Genomic DNA, 21,835 nt, shown 5'->3' on the forward strand with positions numbered 1-21,835 from the left:
TCGACCCGAATATAAGCCGACCCCCCCTAATTTTACTACAAAAAAAAAACAGGGAAAACTTATTGACTCGAGTATAAGCCGAGGGGCGAAAATGCATGACATTCTGTTTGTGCTCATTAGAGATGAGCGAACAGTGTTCTATCGAACACATGTTCGATCGGATATCAGGGTGTTCGCCATGTTCGAATCGAATCGAACACCACGTGGTAAAGTGCGCCAAAATTCGATTCCCCTCCCACCTTCCCTGGCGCCTTTTTTGCACCAATAACAGCGCAGGGGAGGTGGGACAGGAACTACGACACTGGGGGCATTGAAAAAAATTGGAAAAAGTCATTGGCTGCCGAAATCAGGTGACCTCCATTTTAGACGAATAGTGGATTTCAAATCCGGGTCATATGAGAATGTGAACTTTGTGACTATGAGACAGGGATAGCTGTACAGGCAGGGATAGCTAGGGATAACCTTTATTTAGGGGGGAATGTTATTAAAAATAACTTTTTGGGGCTCTATCGGGTGTGTAATTGTGATTTTTGTGAGATAAACTTTTTCCCATAGGGATGCATTGGCCAGCGCTGATTGGCCGAATTCCGTACTCTGGCCAATCAGTGCTGGCCAATGCATTCTATTAGCTTGATGAAGCAGAGTGTGCACAAGGGTTCAAGCGCACCCTCGGCTCTGATGTAGCAGAGCCGAGGCTGCACAAGGGTTCAAGCGCACCCTCGGCTCTGATGTAGGAGAGCCGAGGGTGCACTTGAACCCTTGTGCACCCTCAGCTCTGCTACATCAGAGCCGAGGGTGCGCTTGAACCCTTGTGCACACTCTGCTTCATCAAGCTAATAGAATGCATTGGCCAGCGCTGATTGGCCAATGTATTCTATTAGCCTGATGAAGTAGAGCTGAATGTGTGTGCTAAGCACACACATTCAGCTCTACTTCATCGGGCTAATAGAATGCATTGGCCAGCGCTGATTGGCCAGAGTACGGAACTCGACCAATCAGCGCTGGCTCTGCTGGAGGAGGCGGAGTCTAAGATCGCTCCACACCAGTCTCCATTCAGGTCCGACCTTAGACTCCGCCTCCTCCGGCAGAGCCAGCGCTGATTGGCCGAAGGCTGGCCAATGCATTCCTATGCGAATGCAGAGACTTAGCAGTGCTGAGTCAGTTTTGCTCAACTACACATCTGATGCACACTCGGCACTGCTACATCAGATGTAGCAATCTGATGTAGCAGAGCCGAGGGTGCACTAGAACCCCTGTGCAAACTCAGTTCACGCTAATAGAATGCATTGGCCAGCGCTGATTGGCCAATGCATTCTATTAGCCCGATGAAGTAGAGCTGAATGTGTGTGCTAAGCACACTCATTCAGCACTGCTTCATCACGCCAATACAATGCATTAGCCAGTGCTGATTGGCCAGAGTACGGAATTCGGCCAATCAGCGCTGGCTCTGCTGGAGGAGGCGGAGTCTAAGATCGCTCCACACCAGTCTCCATTCAGGTCCGACCTTAGACTCCGCCTCCTCCAGCAGAGCCAGCGCTGATTGGCCGAATTCCGTACTCTGGCCAATCAGCACTGGCTAATGCATTGTATTGGCTTGATGAAGCAGTGCTGAATGTGTGTGCTTAGCACACACATTCAGCTCTACTTCATCGGGCTAATAGAATGCATTGGCCAGCGCTGATTGGCCGAATTCCGTACTCTGGCCAATCAGCACTGGCTAATGCATTGTATTGGCTTGATGAAGCAGTGCTGAATGTGTGTGCTTAGCACACACATTCAGCTCTACTTCATCGGGCTAATAGAATGCATTGGCCAATCAGCGCTGGCCAATGCATTCTATTAGCGTGAACTGAGTTTGCACAGGGGTTCTAGTGCACCCTCGGCTCTGCTACATCAGATTGCTACATCTGATGTAGCAGTGCCGAGTGTGCATCAGATGTGTAGTTGAGCAAAACTGACTCAGCACTGCTAAGTCTCTGCATTCGCATAGGAATGCATTGGCCAGCCTTCGGCCAATCAGCGCTGGCTCTGCCGGAGGAGGCGGAGTCTAAGGTCGGACCTGAATGGAGACTGGTGTGGAGCGATCTTAGACTCCGCCTCCTCCAGCAGAGCCAGCGCTGATTGGTCGAGTTCCGTACTCTGGCCAATCAGCACTGGCCAATGCATTTCTATGGGGAAAAGTTAGCTTGCGAAAATCGCAAACTGACAGGGATTTCCATGAAATAAAGTGACTTTTATGCCCCCAGACATGCTTCCCCTGCTGTCCCAGTGTCATTCCAGGGTGTTGGTATCATTTCCTGGGGTGTCATAGTGGACTTGGTGACCCTCCAGACACGAATTTGGGTTTCCCCCTTAACGAGTTTATGTTCCCCATAGACTATAATGGGGTTCGAAACCCATTCGAACACACGAACATTGAGCGGCTGTTCGAATCGAATTTCGAACCTCGAACATTTTAGTGTTCGCTCATCTCTAGTGCTCATGTTAATCCTAGCTGGCTGGGGCATTATCATACAGGCCCAAAGCCTTATGGTAGTAGTAGCAGCCTGTTGCCGTACAGGCCCAAAGCCTGTGCTAGCAGTAAAAGGCTATTACTACTACCACAGGCTTTGGGCCTATATGGTAATATCCCAGACCACGTGACATCTGGGATTTTACCATATAGGCCTGAAGCCGGCTAGGATTAACATCGGATCCCGGAGAGGTAAGTAACACTGTTTATTTTCTCTCACCTCCCCTGGGACTCCGATTATTATACTCGGGGGTCTGAAAAGACCCCCAAGTATAATAATAGCAGCACTGGGATTGTGGCTGGGGCTCGGGCCTACTCACTGCCGGCCTCCGCTGCCTATAGTATAAGGTGACGCAGATGCCCGTAAACTGCTGCACTCGCCCATAGAGTTCTATGGGCGAGTCCGTGCAGTGCCGTGAATTGCGGCCATTACGGACATGTTCTAAAAAGTGTGGACCTCGGTTGTGGCCCGGCACACCACGGATAAAATATCCGGTGGTGTAAGAGACCGTATTGAGTATAATGTGTTCGCAAATGGTCCGCAATTGAAAACCCTCAATTGCGGACCATTTGCGGTCTTAAATTGCGGTCGTTTAAGACAAGCCTTAGACTCGAGTATACAGTCCTATGAAAAAGTTTGGGCACCCCTATTAATCTTAATCATTTTTAGTTCTAAATATTTTGGTGTTTATAACAGCCATTTCAGTTTGATATATCTAATAACTGATGGACACAGTAATATTTCAGGATTGAAATGAGGTTTATTGTACTAACAGAAAATGTGCAATATGCATTAAACCAAAATTTGACCGGTGCAAAAGTATGGGCACCTCAACAGAAAAGTGACATTAATATTTAGTAGATCCTCCATTTGCAAAGATAACAGCCTCTAGTCGCTTCCTGTAGCTTTTAATCAGTTCCTGGATCCTGGATAAAGGTATTTTGGACAAACAATTCAAGTTCAGTTAAGTTAGATGGTCGCCGAGCATGGACAGCCCGCTTCAAATCATCCCACAGATGTTCAATGATATTCAGGTCTGGGGACTGGGATGGCCATTCCAGAACATTGTAATTGTTCCTCTGCATGAATGCCTGAGGATTTGGAGCGGTGTTTTGGATCATTGTCTTGCTGAAATATCCATCCCCGGCGTAACTTCAACATCGTCACTGATTCTTGAACATTATTCTCAAGAATCTGCTGATACTGAGTGAAATCCATGCGACCCTCAACTTTAACAAGATTCCCGGTGCCGGCATTGGCCACACAGCCCCAAAGCATGATGGAACCTCCACCAAATTTTACAGTGGGTAGCAAGTGTTTTTCTTGGAATGCTGTTTCTTTTTGGACGCCATGCATAACGCCTTTTTTATAACCAAACAACTCAATCTTTGTTTCCAAAATGAAGTTGGCTTCTCCAAATGTGCTTTTGCATACCTCAGGCAACTCTATTTGTGGCATACGTGCAGAAACGGCTTCTTTCTCATCACTCTCCCATACAGCTTCTCCTTGTGCAAAGTGCGCTGTATAGTTGACCGATGCACAGTGACACCATCTGCAGCAAGATGATGCTGCAGCTCTTTGGAGGTGGTCTGTGGATTGTCCTTGGCTGTTCTCCCCATTCTTCTTCTCTGCCTTTCTGATATTTTTCTTGGCCTGCCACTTCTGGGCTTAACAAGAACTGTCCCTGTGGTCTTCCATGTCCTTACTATGTTCCTCACAGTGGAAACTGTCAGGTTAAATCTCTGAGACAACGTTTTGTATCCTTCCCCTGAACAACTATGTTGAACAATCTTTGTTTTCAGATCATTTGAGAGCGGGCTGTCCATGTTTGGCGACCATCAAACTTAACTGAACTTGAATTGTTTTGTAGAAAGAAATGGTCCAAAATACCTTCATCCAGGATCCAGGAACTGATTAAAAGCTACAGGAAGCGACTAGAGGCTGTTATCTTTGCAAAAGGAGGATGTACTAAATATTAATGTCACTTTTCTGTTGAGGTGCCCATACTTTTGCACCGGTCAAATTTTGGTTTAATGCATATTGCGCATTTTCTGTTAGTACAATAAACCTCATTTCAATCCTGAAATATTACTGTGTCCATCAGTTATTAGATATATCAAACTGAAATGGCTGTTGCAAACACCAAAATATTTAGAACTAAAAATGATTAAGATTAATAGGGGTGCCCAAACTTTTTCATAGGACTGTATATACGGTAATTGCTTTAGTGTCTATTAAAATTACTGTTCAGATGGCAAATCCTTGTATACATGTGTTCATATTTTTGAACATTGGATATCTCCAAAAATGGACGATATTTTATTTGGGAAGTGATTAGAAAAAAAAAATTTGTTTTATTTTTATGAGCGCTTTTTCTTAGTGGCCTTTGTTACTCTATACACATCATTATGTCATCATGCCTGCTGCAAAAAATAATTTTTGTAACATATTTTGGATCCTTTCTGTGAAATCCTGTTTTTTTTCTTCATTCTTCCCCTAGCTTCTGTATTGAGAGCGGCTTCTGCCTCTCACTGAATGTTACTGTGTATGGAGTACGGGGCTGTGTAACATATAGAAGAGAGTCGCTTCAAACAGTTATATCTCGGATATTATAAAATGTACAAACTTGCGTTTGATTCTCTTCTTTCTTTAGATTCTTTTCTTTAATATGGTACTAAGGTTACAGTGCTACCTAAATTATTTACTGGGTTATCACTGGTTGAAAACACATTTGGGACTGGGATATTTATATCATACTTGCATTACCGGCGACTTTGTCCGCGGCCCCCTCACCCTCTGCGCGACCCAGTTGCAGCGTGACCCACCTGCAGTGTGGCCCCTCCCCTTGCAGGTGCAGTGGGCCCCTTGGACACCATTGCGCCCATGGTCCCTCGGCCCCCCACCTTGTGTCCCACTGCCTCCCTTTACTGCCGCTCCCCCCTGGCCCCCCGTTTTCTATCTACCCGTGGCCCCTGATTCTGCCTTCCCCCCCATCACTGCGGGACGACGGACATCCTTCTTCTCCCCCCCCCCCCCCCAATCTGTACCCCCGCTGAACCTGGGACCTCAACCCCCCCTCAATTCTTCTCTCACTCTAGCCATGTGAGGTGCGCACGTAGCTTGACGGCAGAAGCAAGCCGGCCATCAGGGATGAGAGCAGGATGTCACGGCCGGCAGAGACTGTGTCTGGCAAGTGCTGGTGTGGACGCTCCGGAGCTTTGAGTAGGCGCCCTGGTCTCCAGCATGCCCTCCGTTTGTAGCGCTTCCCACGCAATCCCGCAACCCTATCAGAAAGCGGCTGAAAGTAGAGCGGATGACATCTTCTCGGCCCCGGTATCCTTGCCGGACGGCGATTTCGGGGCTAGTAGCCAGACTACGTAGCCTATCTGTCATTCCAGGTTCTAAGGTATGTATGTGCCAAATTTGAGCCAATTCCCTGGAGCCGTTTCAGCGTGATTGAGAAACAAACTTCCAAACCTACAAACTTTCACATTTATAACATTAGTAGGATATATTATACTGCTATATAAATATCCTAATCCCAACTTTGTTTTCAACCAGTCATATCTCTGGAAAAAATGTGGATAGCATGTTATAGTCATATGAAAGAACAGAACCCTCATTCTCTACATCTTACACAACCCTGTACTCCATACACGTAACATTCAGTGAGAGGCAGAAACACTCCCAATATAGAAACAAGGGGAAGAGTGAATAAAAATGCAGGATTTCACAGAAAGGAACCAAAATTTGTTAATAAAGTATATTACAAAATATATTTATGAAACATATACTGCCAGAAAATCAAAAGTTGCTCAAAAATTTAGTTAAGCTTTAAGTCACATTTTGTAGAGTTACTATTATATTCTATTTTTAATACATTTCCCCAACCATTACACCTCAGAATCTCCCCAAAATATCTGCCTAAAGGTTAAGATCCAGAATGTTTGGCGACGTTCCCAGTTTTTTTCTCAGTCGGTAACTGAAGTACAGGTGAAGACTTCGAGGTGTCCTGCACGTTGTCCCGGGGGGCACACTGCTCACCTAGGTGTTGCTTTATTGGGATGTGTATGTGTAGCCTTCACAACATTCACTGGGTTTGAAAAAATTTGGAAATCTATTTGAATTGGTTATGGCAAAGAACCTGTGTCATGTAGTATGATGTTAGATTCATCTTGATCACTGATAGTCAGTATTGATTTGATAGGAATTTACTAAAAATTTGACATAATTAATCCTTACGTGTAATCTGACTGGATAAGGTTTATTTCCTTTTTATTCTTTTCACTAAGATTGGATGGTATGAAGAGAAACCTTAGAACATTCCACCACACATCACTTGAGTTGTCCACCAGTTGGGTAGACTTTAGATATTTGCTGGCCATTCCCATGAACAGTTTAATATCTATGGAAGTTTCCATATCCTGTATAGAAGAAGGCAACATAGACCAGAGGGCTTGAAGGATTACATTTGGTCAAGAAGGCTTGTTACCAACAATTTACTGGTTATGTTCAGCTTTAGACAGTAAAATAATACCAAGTAAATTCAGTTTCTATATCTAGAGAAGACTTTGAACATTCTCGTGTTCTAATACCTAACCCAGTGGTGGTCAACTTGACCTATTCCGGGGGCTTAATGTGCTTTTACTCTTCGTAGCCCAGAATATTCATATTCAGATATGAGCGGAGTACCCTGCCGCATTTGCAATTTGTGCTTCTAAAAGCAAAAAAACGCAAATAAAACCATCTAATTGTGCCCACCACAGTCCATTCTATGTGGAAACTCGTACCTTGTACTTGCCCATTCGGGTCTGTTCTGTTCAAGCATAGATTCTGGGTAGCCAGTCAGTGGTTACAAGGGGCCAACGGAGAGACCCCTTGCTCCCTGCTGTGTTTTGGCTCTGGACCAGGAAAAAGAGAACAGAGGAGCCACCAGATAGTGGGGCCTATGATCTGGTAGATCACTCCATGTACATGAGCTGGCCTAAAAGGCACTGCACACTACTCAAATTTTTCATGCCTAATGGGGGCAAGATGGTGGCTCAGTGGTTAGCACTGCAGCCTTGCAGCACTGGAGTCCTGGGTTTGAATCCCGCCAGGAACAACATCTGCAAGGAGTTTGTATGTTCTCCCCATGTTTGTGTGGATTTCCTCCCATTCTACAAAGACATACTTAAATGAAAAGGTAAAAAAAATGTACATTGTGATCCCTATATGGGGCTCACAATCTACATTTGAAAAAATAAAATAAAATTTCCTGCCTGATCCTGGACTAACTCTGTCCATTCCCTCTGGTACTTAATCTTCCCATAGCTTGTCAACCCTAATTTTTCTTAGTAGATCCAAATTCTGCAGAAATAACCCCATTATATCTGCTGAACTACTGAGAATTTTGTTTAGTCTTTCTTTTTTTTTTTTTTTTAAAATATAGATTGTGAGCCCCACATAGAGCTCAGAATGTACATTTTTTTCCCTATCAGTATGTCTTTTTTGGAATATGGGATGAAAATCCATGCAAACACTGGGAGAACATTCAAACTCCTTGCAGATGTTTTTTTGCCCTTGGCGGGATTTGAACACCAGGACTCCAGCGCTGCAAGGCTGCAGTGCTAACCACTGAGCCACCGTGTGGCCCCGAATCTGTTTAGTCTTCATCACTCCTTGCTTCAAAATTTTAGGTATTTGCCCCCAAGTCAATAGGTGTTTTTTTGTTTGGGAGCAATGTATGGCGCTCTGGTCTTATATTGAACAGGGTACATATATCTATCTACCAATGTCACATTGTAACCAGTTATGCTTCTGGCTATTACTATTCCGTTAATCCTTCAAGAAAGGTGGGGGAAGGTCATAACATCTTGCCATCTTGCCAGCATTATCTCTTCTGGGTCATTGGATGTTGGTAAAGTCACGAGATGGCCTCAAATATGGGTTGGTGGTTTCAGCTCATCCACAGTCATGCTCTTGCTAACTTTCACGTGACTTACAATGACCCCAACTTGATTATTAGATTTTGGATCTGTGTTGGTATTGACCTATCTGTTCCCACTGCTGCATGCATTGAATTGTGTATCCCGAGGGTTATGGGTTCACCAAATGCACAGACTAATGTACAGACTAATATAATATTCCACTTTCTCGTCTGAACACATGGGTGATGTAGCAAGGCCTAGGCTTCAGTCCCTGGTACATAGTCACCGCCAGGTCTGAATACTGTATATACTATGCTAATAACCTGTGCTAACTTGACTCTTGCATTAGAGTTAAAAGAATAAAGTTGTTTTGTTCGCTTCTGTTTGACAGGAGAGCCGGAAGTCAGTGGGAACCCAGCAGTAAGTAATTTTACTTGGCGTGTTTGTGTTGTCAGAGTGCTCACACTTTAATTTTGCCTGACTGAAGAAGCGGCAAAATATTTCACAGCCTGCCAAGCTAAGACAATAAACAGTAACGTCACACACAAGTACTTATCGGCTTTCTTAGGTTGTGTTTGACTGATCTGTCAGCAATTGCTCCTTCTACTTCAGCGCTTGTTTTAATCAGCTTACTTCAGTCTAAGTGGATTCTAACCTCCAATATGTTGTTTATGCTGTAGTGCCTCTTATAGTGGAGTAGCCATTATAGACCTGGTTTTCTGTCCTATATGTTGTTTCCGTGAGCAGAATCTAAGGAAATTTGGGGGTTTGTGTCATTGTTTGTTTGCTCGTAGTTCTGATTTATATAGCATTTCTTCTAATAAGACACCTGTAGACGTACAGATGTAGCAGAGTTAGTATGAACTTCTGCAGTTGGTTAAATTGCTGCAGTGCGTTATCTTATCAGAGATTAGCAGTTTAATCAATTGCAGAAGCTAAGGGTTAACTCTAGAGATGAGCGAGTACTGTTGGGATCAGCCGATCCGAACAGCACGCTCGCATAGAAATGAATGGACGTATCCGGCACGCGGGGTGTTAAGCGGCCGGCCGACGTCAAAGCAGAAGTACCAGGTGCATCCATTCATTTCTATGGAGCGTGCTGTTCGGATCGGCTGATCCGAACAGTACTCGTTCATCTCTAGTTAACTCTACTTCATCTGTAAATAATTGGATGACCTGTCATCAGTTTTGATGACCCTTAACCTCTATAAGTCTAAATAGACGTTCCAGTTCATGCAATACCTGTGTATAACAACCCCCAAAAATGACCTATTGTATGCAAAGTACTCTCCAAGTGTCTGCTGGGCTTTTCTTCAAAAGACAAGTGACCGTTGAGCTCCCATCCAATTATGGTTGTCTTCTGTGAAGCCTTCTGCATCATCCACTATTCCCTGCGGACATAGATTTCAATCATGTATAGATGGGAGAACTTGAGATTGACGCTTGCCTGCTGAAGAAACACCCGGTAGACCCTTGGAGAGTATTTTGCATTCAGAGAAGTCTCTCTAGCCTTATGTAGCAGTTCTAGTAGTTTATGGTTATCATTAGAGATGAGCGAACAGTAAAATGTTCGAGGTTCGATATTCGTTTCGAGTAGCCCCTCAATATTCGACTACTCGAATCGAATATCAAACCCTATTATAGTCTATGGGGGGAAAATGCTCGTTTCAGGGGTAGGCAACGTTCGATCAAATTATACTTACCAAGTCCACAAATGAGGGTCGGGCTGGATCCTCCGAGCAGTCTTCTCCTTGCAGCGTCCCCGCGGCATCTTCCGGCTCTGAATTCACTCTACCAGGTATCGGGCCTGGGCAGAGCCGACTGCGCATGCCCACACTACAAGCGGACATGCGCAGTTGGCTCTGCCCAGGCCCGATGCCTGGCAGAATGAATTCAGAGCCGGAAGATGCTGCGGGGAAGCTGCACGGAGAAGACTTCTAAAGGTAGGAGAAGAACCAGCATTGATTGGCCGACTGTATAGCATTCGGCCAATCAATGCTGGTTCTGCATCGAACTTTTACATTTGAATAGCGAGTGGTACTTGATCGAGTAAGAGTATTTCGAATACCGTAGTATTCAATCGAATACCTACTCGATCGAATAATACTCTCTCATCTCTATTTGTCAAAGAATTAATGTTCCCTTTAATATTTGGTTAAAAATATATCCTGGGTTTTTTTTACATTTTTTTATTCTTGTGACATTAGATATGGCTGCCATTGTAGCTTCCAAATTACTGAAATACTAGGCACATACACAGTACCTTCTACTATAAAGCCTTGGTCTGAAGCAAGTAGTGCGGGGCTTCTTGGTTGAGTATCACATTGAAGAGTTTGAGAAAGCCAAAAGAGGAGATAGCTGTCCTTCATCCTGTGGGGTCAGACCTCGAAAGGAATTAGGGCAATAGTCTGCAGATTACACTCCTTTGGGGAGTTTTTTAAAACCACGAATATCTTGGGAACAGAGCTACGGTCTGAAAATAAAGGAAAATTTGAAAACCGTATCACAAGCCCTACAAACTACCATGGATAGCTTTGTCATATTGTGAGCTGCCAGACTTTAAGTGGAAAGGTATATGTGGCCAGAGTCTGGGGGGTGACTGCTACCGCTGCAGCAAGTAGACTTATTAGGATTCTAATTAATCAGCCAGCTGTAAACGCCATATTAAACATAACATAGAACTTGGGGATGACCAGAACGGATCTCTAACCTAAGTTTAGGCAATGTGTGTCTTACCCTCTACAAATACATTGAGGACTTTGCTAAAAGACCCTCACCAATGGGTGTGATAGAGGAACTGGAGACAAGGAGTGCTAATAAAGGCTATTACTAGGCATGGTGGGCCTGAACACTAACCCTCTTACCCCGGTCAACTGGTCAGAAGTCAGATTCAGTATTGTACAGTGCACTAGAAAGTGAAATACAGACTGGCTGGGTGTTATTGACAACACAACCCAAGTATATAAATGCCAACATAGCAGGCGAAGACGCAGAAGGTGCGCAAGTGAAGACCTTAATAATATTTCCACAATGTCTACATAGCATGTGGAGGGATATGGTAGAAACATTGGGGAGATTTATGTAGACTGGCCATCCTTTACTGGCATAAATGATAATAAATCTAACATGTCGTCCACGCCATACCGCTGTCCATGAAAGTGTGTAGGCAGCTCAAAACGACTGTAATGGGGCCACACGGTGGCTCAGTGGTTAGCACTGTAGCCTTGCAGCGCTGGAGTCCTGGTGTTCAAATCCTTCCAAGGGTAAAAAAACATCTGCAAGGAGTTTGTATGTTCTCCCTGTGTTTGCATGGATTTCCATGATTGTTTATAGGTCTACCCTGTAAGTTACAATGAGTAGACAATGAGGATAGTTATATTGTATTGTGAAGAGGCTCAAAATAAAATAAAAAATCTATAGATGTAAATTTTCCAAATACAATAATATAGTTGTGCACGTGATACCGCCCTGCTTCGTGTTACAGACAGCCGAGACTATGACTATAGATGATTTATGTTCTTTGCTAGGTGTTTCAGCCCTTGCTTAATTCCCCAAGTCGATTTTGTGCTTGGGACCCAGAAGAAGAGCGGAGACGACAAGAGCGGTGGCAGCAGGAGCAAGAAAGATTACTTCAGGTATTAGAGGTGGAGTTTTGTTGAGAATTGGTACTTTAAAGGGGTAGTCCAACCTAAAGCATTTATTGCCTATCCACTTTTTTCGATGATAAATGTTAGATTGGTGGGGTCTGATAACTTTTTAACTTTAGTCACCATATAAGTGACAAATCCTTTGGGTTGGGATACCCCTTTAACACTTAATTATATTAATTATTATTATTATTATTATTAATTAATTAATATAAATTAATTTATATTGTGAAAAAATAGGAATGTGGGCAGTATTTTCCAATATCGTCAGATGATTAAGGTGAATGCCTGAAAATCCTATAAAACTGGTGCAAAATGTCAGATCTAGATTTTTTTGAAGGTTGCACCTTAGCTTTCATATACTACCAATATTGTGGCTGTAGCTACTGGGAAATCACTTCCTAAAAATAAGTCGGAAATGTGATTTTTATATTTGGCATATGAAAACTGGGACTTGGGACCGCTTTCAAATAACACCAGAAAGACTGTCGCAGGTGGCGTATAACCAGAGATACAGCGATTTTGAAGTGACACCTACTTTTTGGCATTTGCTATAGATGTAGATCCTGTCAATACAGGTTAAATACAAGATAGACCTTCCTAACAACTTTTATGGTGGGTTTGCACACTACTGTTGGATGTCCGTTCTGATAGGGTCCATAAAATTGTTTAAAAAAAAAAAGTGACAAAAAAATAAGCCAAAAAATTGGGAACCTAAAAGACGGAAACTGTATCCACTTAAAAAGCGGTTGCACAGAGAGACCCCTTAGACCATAATGGAGTCAGCCTTATTTCTGCCTGGTTTCCGGCAGTCCTTCTGTCTCCACTGATTTTAAGTGGAATCTGGGACTTAGAGGATCGACCACCAGTGTGATCCTAGCGTTACGGTCAACCGATCCAATCCCATTGAAATCAATGGAATTTTTTTAAACAGATTTATGACATGTGTTACTGTCCATTAATAACATTTTGTTAAATGCTGGCAACAGATACTAACAACGGTAGTGTGAACTCCTCCTTAGTTATTGTTTTATGCTAAAAGAAAGTACATTGTTATTATAGTATATTACAAAAATATTCAGAAAGTCCCTTTCTACATGGTAGAAAAAAACAATGAGAAACTGCAGTTACACTTTTGCTTTATAACATTTTTGACATATCATAGTGATAGGTCAAAAGTTTTGATCTGTGGGGCTGCAGGTGTTGAGATCATTCCTATCCCTAAAACAAATGGTCATATGTGTTAATCTGTGTATTAGCCCCTCCATTTCCATCTTTCTATGTTTGACTATCCTCAAGGAGTAAGGGGATATCGTCACTCCTTGGGGAGACACCACCATATAGGTGTGTGGAGACATATTAAGCCTTTAGCACTCCACTTTGCAAGGGACCATGGGAAGAATATGCAAATCTGTCTTCCATGATGTAATTAGGAAGTCAGCTACTGCCTCAGTGTTGTAAACCAATAGAGGGCGCTCACTGGAATGTGCAAGCCCAGCATCATTGCAAAACAAAGGCCTCTTGGAAGGTCGAGCATGATGCTAAAGGGAGCAAACCTTTATTGGGTTATTTCACTGAAATTCTGTCTTCCTAATTACATCAGGGAAGACAGGCTTGCACATTCCAGTGAGTGCCCTCTATTGGTTTGCAACACTGAGGCAGCAGCTGACTTCCTAATTACATCATGGAAGACAGATTTGCATATTCTTCCAATATCCTCAAGGAGGTGATTCGGTGGTATTCAGACTCATAAAGCCTAGCTCGATTCTGCTTGGGGGACTGAGCAGAGCCGATCTGACTCAAAGGGGTATAGTTCTCAGGTGAGCACTTCTGCCCCATTGTTTTAGTGTTTGGTGGGGATATCGGCACCTAGACCGCCAACGATCAAAACTCTTGATGTATGAAGGTTTATAAAATGATCAGCACACCCACTATCAAGGGTTTTTGCAAGTTACAGATATTGGTGACCTATCGTATCAGATGACATGGTTGACACCTAGCACCCCCATGATCAGCTGTTCATAGCAGCCAGTGCTGGAACTATCACAGATAATGGAGCACAAGCACAGCTCCGTTCTTTATGTAATGGTGTTGGCTTCACACTGATCAATATCAATATTTGTATCCTCCTCAACATCCCCTTCACCATGTAATATTCGATACTCCACCTGTTGAGGTGGAATCGACCTGTGTGAACATACCCTCGACCTCCACCAGGCTAAACACTTGACATTTTTAGTTCATTGATTCATGCTGTTTGTGCCAAATTATGATCCCAGCGATCATAAAATTCTCAGGATCCTCTTTACACAGATGAAATCCTAGCGCCAATGATCAGGCCTTGCTCAGTCACTCAGATCACTTGGTTTTCCCATTATTATGTGGGTTCACATTTAGGCCAAGGTCCCAAGTTACGCAAACGCTACAATTTTGCCATGACAGATATGGTGAAAACCGTGGCTTATTACAGTACCTACAAAGTGGATGAGATTCTGGCTAATTCCATCTGTGGACTTTCTGTGAAAAGCACTTTGGGAAAAACCATGATGCGTTTCCGCTGCGGATTTTTCCGCAACGCTTTTTGGTTGCAGCTCGCTACATGCATACAAGAATAGGATCCTTAATTAACAGGATTGGTAGTGCTTATATGTGGCCATGGCTCCATTCACCTGTATGGGGCATATGGAGACAGTGGAGTACAGCGTTCCAATGAATGGCAACGCATTCACGGATGGTCATATATACACACTACTCCTTCCTTCACACAGGGCCTCGGACCCCCAGTCTCATGCTTGCTGGGAATCTCAGCAGTAAGGCCCCCGAGGGATTAAACCCATAACCTTTTTTTATAGTCGGGTCATTTTGGTCCAAGGAGAAATGGTGGGTGCAATGTTCTTTGTTCTTGTTTTAGTGGAAAGAATATGGCCGTTAATATAAGTGGACGGCTTGATAGGAATTATCTAGATTCTTGTTTCGTACCAGTTTTAGAGAAGAAGTGACTTGATACACTTACGCTAGGGTCACACCTGCTTTTGGGTTTCCATTCTGGGGGTCTGCTTGTGGACACCCCGAAGGTAAACCTAATCCGCTTACCTTCGGAAACACATGGACTATATTGGGGTTCGCCAGGTTTCTGCCTGAAAATGCAGAGAGAAAAGTGCTGATTGCAGGAATTTTTCTCTCCCCATTTTTAAAGCGGAATGTGAAACTGAATCCCCGGACGGAAATCAAGCGCAGGTGTGAACCTAGCCTTAGCTGTATCAACGTTATCTTATACAGTAGATACAGCTATCTAGCCGCCAGTCTCTGTCATCTTCGTACCATATATTTGTCTCAATTTCCTACAGGAAAGGTACCAAAAAGAACAAGAGAAATTAAAGGAGGAGTGGGAGAAAGCTCAGAAGGAGGTTGAAGAGGAGGAGCGGAAATACTACGAGGAGGTATCCATTAATTATTAATGACATGATTAATTTATTCAATGTTTAAGTATCACAAGGAGGAGACATCACAGCCAAGACTGTAAGTGATACATCGCAAGTAGGGTTGAGCCGATCTTGACTTTTCAGGATCGATTTTGAAATCCGATTTCTGATCATTTTTCATTCGAACCCGATCTCGATCCCAATTCCGATCCCAATGCAAGTCAGTGGGATTGATCGGATTTTTAAAACAATCCTATTCACTATACAGCATGGAATCTAACAACTGAACGCTTTAATTGTTAGAATCCACGCTGTGTAGTGATTTTTTTTAATCACTAAGTAGCCAGAGGATTTTTTTTAATCCTCTGGCTACTTAGTCCCCCTGGTGTCCACTTACCTGCAGAGATGGCTGGTCCAGTGTTCTCGTTCTTCTTCGCCTGACTTCCCCCTGCCTCCCAGGTTAGGAGAGTGTGGGCGGGTACTGGGAGGGGAGACTTCACGTCTCCCCGCCCTGTACCCACCCACACGCTACTAAGTCACAAGTCCCGCCTTCTTCCTAGCTCTTTAACACTAACCTGGGAGGCGGGGGCAGTGAGGCGATGAAGAACGAGAACACCGAGCACTGGACCAGCCATCTCTGCAGGTAAGTAACTACTAGAGATGTTAGCTAGTCTCCCATTAGAATGAATGGACACAGCTGGCGCGCAGGGGGTTAAGGCTGTGTGCTGGCTGCTTCCATTCATTCCTATGGAACCACAGCGGAGCCTTCACACTGAGTATACACTCCACTCAGAATGAGCGGAGCGTATACTCAGTGTGAAGGCTAATATTGTTAGCTTTTCCCACAATGCTTGGCCAGTAGCAAAGCATTGTGGGAAATAATCACCAATCTCGATCCCACCTAAAAAGATCGTGTTCGGAATTCCGATCGCGATCGTGAAATTTTCTCGGATTGCCGATTGGAATCTGATCTTTTCCAAACACGATCGCTCAACCCTAATTGCAAGTCTTAGAAAAATTAGTAAGACAGTAATAGCCATTGTAAGAACATCTGAGAATACTTGTAGCTGTGATATTCAGCGCAAAAACCATAAAATGATATGTGCTACTGAGGGGCACAACCTAGATCACCTATATTTTGTACAAATAGAATAACTACTGTGAAGACAAATAACCTCTTACCAACCTTGGTACAATTAGGAGCTATTTTGTGAAGAACAGAAAATTGCAAAGACTTAGTAGGAATCAGAGCCCAAAGTGTTAACCAAAGGAATACTGTGCTCACTGGTGTAACTAGGAATGGTGGGGCCCCGTGGCAAACTTTTGACATGGTGTGTCAATGTTTGTGGGGTTCGCGGGCCCGCAGCCTCACTTACCAATTCCGGCACCTGCTCACAACCTCCGCAAAAGAAGTGCCGGCGGCCGTGTGCAGGATCGGTAACTAAATAGGGCCCGTTACCTGCTAGAGTTACTCCAGCAGGTAACGGACTATTGAAAAAAAAAAAATGCAGCAGTAGCAGCTACCGCCAGGTCCCCTAATGTCCCAGGCCCTGTGGCAGCCACTACCGCAGATATCCTGGTAGTTACGCCCCTGACTGTGCTACCAAAAATGTTAGCAGTGAATGGTGTGATGTTGGATTAGCTGTTGGATACCCGTCCAGTGCACAATACATGGCCGGAAACAGAATACTTTCTCTTGTCAAGTGGCCAGCACCTTCACTGCAGCTCAATACTCATCGGAGTCAGGGGCAGGATAGGCCCGGACAACCCCTTTAATAAATTGTCCCTGCTAGACACACATAATGTACAAGACTAGCTACAGTGATAAGTGAGGCCTTATTCCTTCAGCTGTATTAGAAGACATCTCAAGACCTATCGGAGTTGCAGGGTTTCTTGTAGAAGATCTGAGAACAGATAGCACCACCTTACTGTAATAATTTACTGTAAATGTATAGTAACCTAGAGAATTGTCAGTGATATCAGTCATTCTGGAAAGATGTAATGACTAACAATATGTGTACCTCTAGGAAAGGAAGATCATAGAAGACACAGTGTTGCCCCTGACCGTGTCCCCAGTCAGTAGCGTCCATCAGAGTCTATCGGAAACAAATGGGAGTTCAGTCTCAAACCACAGTGAACCAGGATCAAGCGTGCAAGGGCAGGTATGTATAGACATGGCACACATTTGTCGCCATATTGATGGTCTATCTTTAAGATATCTGGAGGGTGGGGGGTCCATCTTTCAGCACACCTGTCAATTAACCTTCATTGTTTACCCTGCATTTAATAGTGGCTGCGCCTGGTGCTACGGCTGAGTCCTCGCCAAGTTAAAGGGACAGACCATCCTAGTATATGACATGGGTGCAGCTGTCAGGGGTTAATTCACTCCACTCACTTAATCTTGTACTCACCTTTCACTCAAGCTGCAAATTGAGTGTAAATCTCACCCAAACACGGTCCACGCACCCCAGATACACACTGCCACCGCATATCGCATTCAGGATTGGTAGGAATCCAGGACACATACAACGCTCCCAGCAGTCAGACGGCAAACACACTTTAATAAGGAAATGGATCCATAGCGCATACATGGACCACCATTAAATTGAATGTCTTAATACCAAAAAGTTCAGTGTTTATATCAAAAATACAAACTAAATTGACACTGAGCAGCCAAACAGTTGAAAAACAAAAAGAGCAAAAAACATAAAAACCTTATACATTATATAAGCTGTTGCTGCTCCAAAGGTGTGACAAAGTTTTTCTTGGTGACAACAGTTTTTGAAATGATAAACCCCGGCTCCTATTTCAGATGTTTCCTTGTCAGGGCACCCTTTTATGAGGTGAGGGTTGCCAGGGAAAGCTGGTTTCCCTAGACCTCTCCCAATCCCCTTTCTCTGATGTCCAAGAAGAGGTTTGTGTGTCTGGCAGTGTTAACCCCCTTATCTGTCTTTTGCTACTTCAAAGGGAATTCTCTGCACAGACCACAAGTGACCAAACCATATGGGTTTAATGTGATCACAGCACAATAACAATATCTTACATATGTTTCACATATACACACACATCAACAATATAATTCACTGAGAGTATATACAAGTTAGGGGTTTCATCGGGTCGGTTATGTTTGGTCGTAATATACTGCTTGAGGATATTTTATTCACATGAGCATTTGATTCCCTGTTATCTGTTTGTTTACAGCCCTGGATACAAGACCGAAATCACGCAATGGATGATTCACATGTAGCCGAAAACAAACCACAAACTGAGCTCTCGAACAGAGCAGAAGCTATTCATAGAGCAGAAGAGGATCAAACTAAAAGCAGCATGTATGTCTTCAGGGAAGATTTCTGGGGACAAGGAGGGGGCAGGGTAGTAAGACAGTTCACTGTGGATGAGATATCACTCATCTGGATGTAACCAAGAATATTTCTATTCACTGAAAGCAAGCCACACATCCCTGCCGCACCCCATTCAGGAAAGTGGCCAGGACGACTTAAAAAGGCAATTTACGTCAAATTTTATTGCAAATAGCATTTAATATGTTGCAAACCTGGGGTGTGTAATAAATCAAATAAATCTGCCCCCGGAGCTTTTACAAACCACTTCACATCATATATGATACCAAGGCCTCATACACACAGTCATATTTTAATATTTTATATTCACGTCACACAGATGTGTAATACTGCACCCGTAGCCAGTTATTGGCCCATATTGTACCTTCATGCTCTTCCCATTTTATATGGAGGGCTTAACTTAGTGGGGGCATGCCATATTATTTAAGTATATACTGTATAGAGAGAGAGAGGGTCCTATGGGAGGTGAAGTCCTTCACAGAGTCATCACATAGCAGCACCTCGGGTATATATGGATCCTTAATATGGAGTGTAGGGATTGTGTATGACATCATACAATGAAGTGTGCAATGCATTCACCCTAATACAGGGCAACCTTCAACACTCCAAAAATTTCCCAACATGCTCCATTCACTTCTGAGGCAGTTTTGAGAAGGAGTGTGCATGCTGGGAGTTGTAGTTTCACAATAAGTGGAAGCTGAAGGTTGCTAATCCTTACTTTAGTGTGTTTTCGTCCTCCCAAACTATCCCATAGTTTGGGAGACTCAGTGACCCCATATAATATACGCAGTATACAGAACTGAGTGTACATATTCTTTCACCTTTTAGCATTGTTGATTATTTTGGATTGTTACCTTTGCTGTAACCCTTTCCTGCCTGTCATACCCATAGTACCGAAACAGAAGAGAGCAAGTCTACGTCCGAAAAAGAAATGGACCAAAAGCCAGGACAACAGCACAATGCTTCTACCAAACTCCACCTTCAGTTAGGTGAGCCGTGTCCTCCCATAAACTACCAGTTTAACACCTCGCAGTGACGTCGCGTATCCGTTACCTATTATATGAACATCCTATGTACTTGTGTATTAAAAGGTTTATGTTGCACAAATATCCTACAAAGCCACAGGAGGAATTTTTTTTTTGTATTCTTTCATTTGGGGAGTTAGCAGAATGAGTGACAGCAAGCAGAGCTATAGAAAATGCAAGGAATTGATACAGAAAGTATATTAGAAAATTGTAGAACTTTTTAATACACAAACAATATTTGTCTCCCAATATTGGTCTGAAAGTAGACAGCCCCTTTAACTACAGCCATGGTACAGTGTTCCAATAACGTAACGTCACACTGAGCCTTATACGTTATACATTTCCATCATAGTGCATTATGCTGCTGACTTAATGGTGAGATTTGGGTCAGTGCATGTAGCTCAGGTTCCTTGGCACAGACCCCAGATATCAATGGTGGCACTTTCTATTGTACGTAATTTCACTTACAGTGAAAAGGTTATTTATGTAAAGTATCCATATCCTACTTAAAGGGGTATTCCCATGACGATTCTTCACCAACCTGCAGGCTGTTGTGCTCTCTTCACTTCCTGCTTTTCTCGGCACATTGGTGGGCGGGGTTTCATTTGCACGGGATTGGTTGTAAATGAATTACCACAGTGTGAAGCTGATGTAGCAGAGCTGGATTTGAGTCCGTTTGCAATACATACAGAGGTAATGGAATCCCTATCTCAGCCCTTATCAGCCAAATTCAATTAAACCGACTGATAAGAGCTCAGAAATCCCGGAGCTCTCACCTCCCCCTCCCCTATCTGAGAAGCTCCGCTACTTATCAGACACAAACAGCTCAGAGCTGCTCCCAGCCCCTCCCTCCCCCCTGAGAGCAGGCAGCTACATCACTTGACAAATGAGCAGATAATCCCAATCTCCACTGTAAGGTTCACTGCTTGTGGTATTGATTGTACAGGTACTCAATTTTTTAGTTGCCTTTTTCACTAATTTGACCTAGTTCTCATTATTATTATTATTATTATTATTATTATTATTATTATTATTAATCTGTGTTCTGTTTGGCAGGAATGACAACAGAGTCACATTTATCTGAGAACACGAACAACTGTGTGGATAATAATAGTGTCCAACAGAGGATGCCCTACTTGGATTCAAAAGGGTATGTTTTGGCCCGTTACATTCAGGTAGCACACCTAGTACCATCCCGTGTTATTCCTATTGTGATAGAACCCTAGCACCATCCTCCTGCTCAATGTATCTCTTGTAGTTGCATGTTTTATGGTGAGAAGGTCCACCACCCAGGTACTGCCACCCATCGGCAAAAAGAGCCTGGTGCCTGATATAGTCCTAATTTACTATTTAGGGCTCCTTGGCATATCTATGAGTAGGTTAACTTCAATATCCACCATGTACCACTGAACTAGGACAGAAAAGTAACCTATTCCCCCCACTTACTCGGTTATGAGTACCGCCAATTAACTTCTTATCTCTCTCATATTTTATCTTGTGGAACAGACCTGACTCCAAGGACAGCCCCAGAGATATTGGCTATTCATCGCCATCTCCAACGTCCCAGAGCCAGTCACTCAACAGGTACCAAAGGCAAATCGTATCAGAGTTTTTTCTTTACTGACACTGACGTATTGGATCTTAATCACTTTCTGGTTTTCAGGTCTGTGAGTGGAAAGAAATTGTGCTCTACGTGTGGACTTCCACTTGGCAAAGGGGCGGCCATGATAATTGAAACACTCAGCTTGTATTTCCACATCCAGTGCTTCAAGGTTGGTGGTCTTTCCTCTATTTGTCCTCTGTTTCTACTTATGGGTGATGCCTGTATTGGGCATGTGCCTTTTGACTTTGGAGCCCAGTCATTGCCCACAGAGTGGTTATCAGTATGGACAACACATCACTAGGTAAAATAATGTCTTCAGTATGGACAACATGTTGAACGTATATAATACTTTCCAAC

At 43.5% G+C, this 21,835-nt stretch overlaps 1 protein-coding gene across 2 annotated transcripts in view; it reads left to right on the forward strand.

Moving 5' to 3' along the window:
- Nucleotides 1-21,835, forward strand: part of LIMCH1 (LIM and calponin homology domains 1) — a 205,242-nt gene that overhangs the window by 180,392 nt on the left and 3,015 nt on the right. For both annotated transcript variants that reach the window (XM_075261451.1, XM_075261452.1), the window contains 9 exons: nucleotides 8,814-8,842; nucleotides 11,950-12,057; nucleotides 15,417-15,509; nucleotides 17,519-17,653; nucleotides 18,693-18,820; nucleotides 19,742-19,839; nucleotides 20,932-21,025; nucleotides 21,382-21,459; nucleotides 21,539-21,647. In XM_075261451.1, coding sequence (XP_075117552.1) covers nucleotides 8,814-8,842; nucleotides 11,950-12,057; nucleotides 15,417-15,509; nucleotides 17,519-17,653; nucleotides 18,693-18,820; nucleotides 19,742-19,839; nucleotides 20,932-21,025; nucleotides 21,382-21,459; nucleotides 21,539-21,647 — 872 coding nt within the window. The remainder of the gene's footprint in view (nucleotides 1-8,813; nucleotides 8,843-11,949; nucleotides 12,058-15,416; nucleotides 15,510-17,518; nucleotides 17,654-18,692; nucleotides 18,821-19,741; nucleotides 19,840-20,931; nucleotides 21,026-21,381; nucleotides 21,460-21,538; nucleotides 21,648-21,835) is intronic.

The sequence above is a fragment of the Leptodactylus fuscus genome, chromosome 1 (genome assembly GCF_031893055.1).
Source record: "Leptodactylus fuscus isolate aLepFus1 chromosome 1, aLepFus1.hap2, whole genome shotgun sequence".
In the NCBI taxonomy this organism is placed as follows: domain Eukaryota; kingdom Metazoa; phylum Chordata; class Amphibia; order Anura; family Leptodactylidae; genus Leptodactylus; species Leptodactylus fuscus.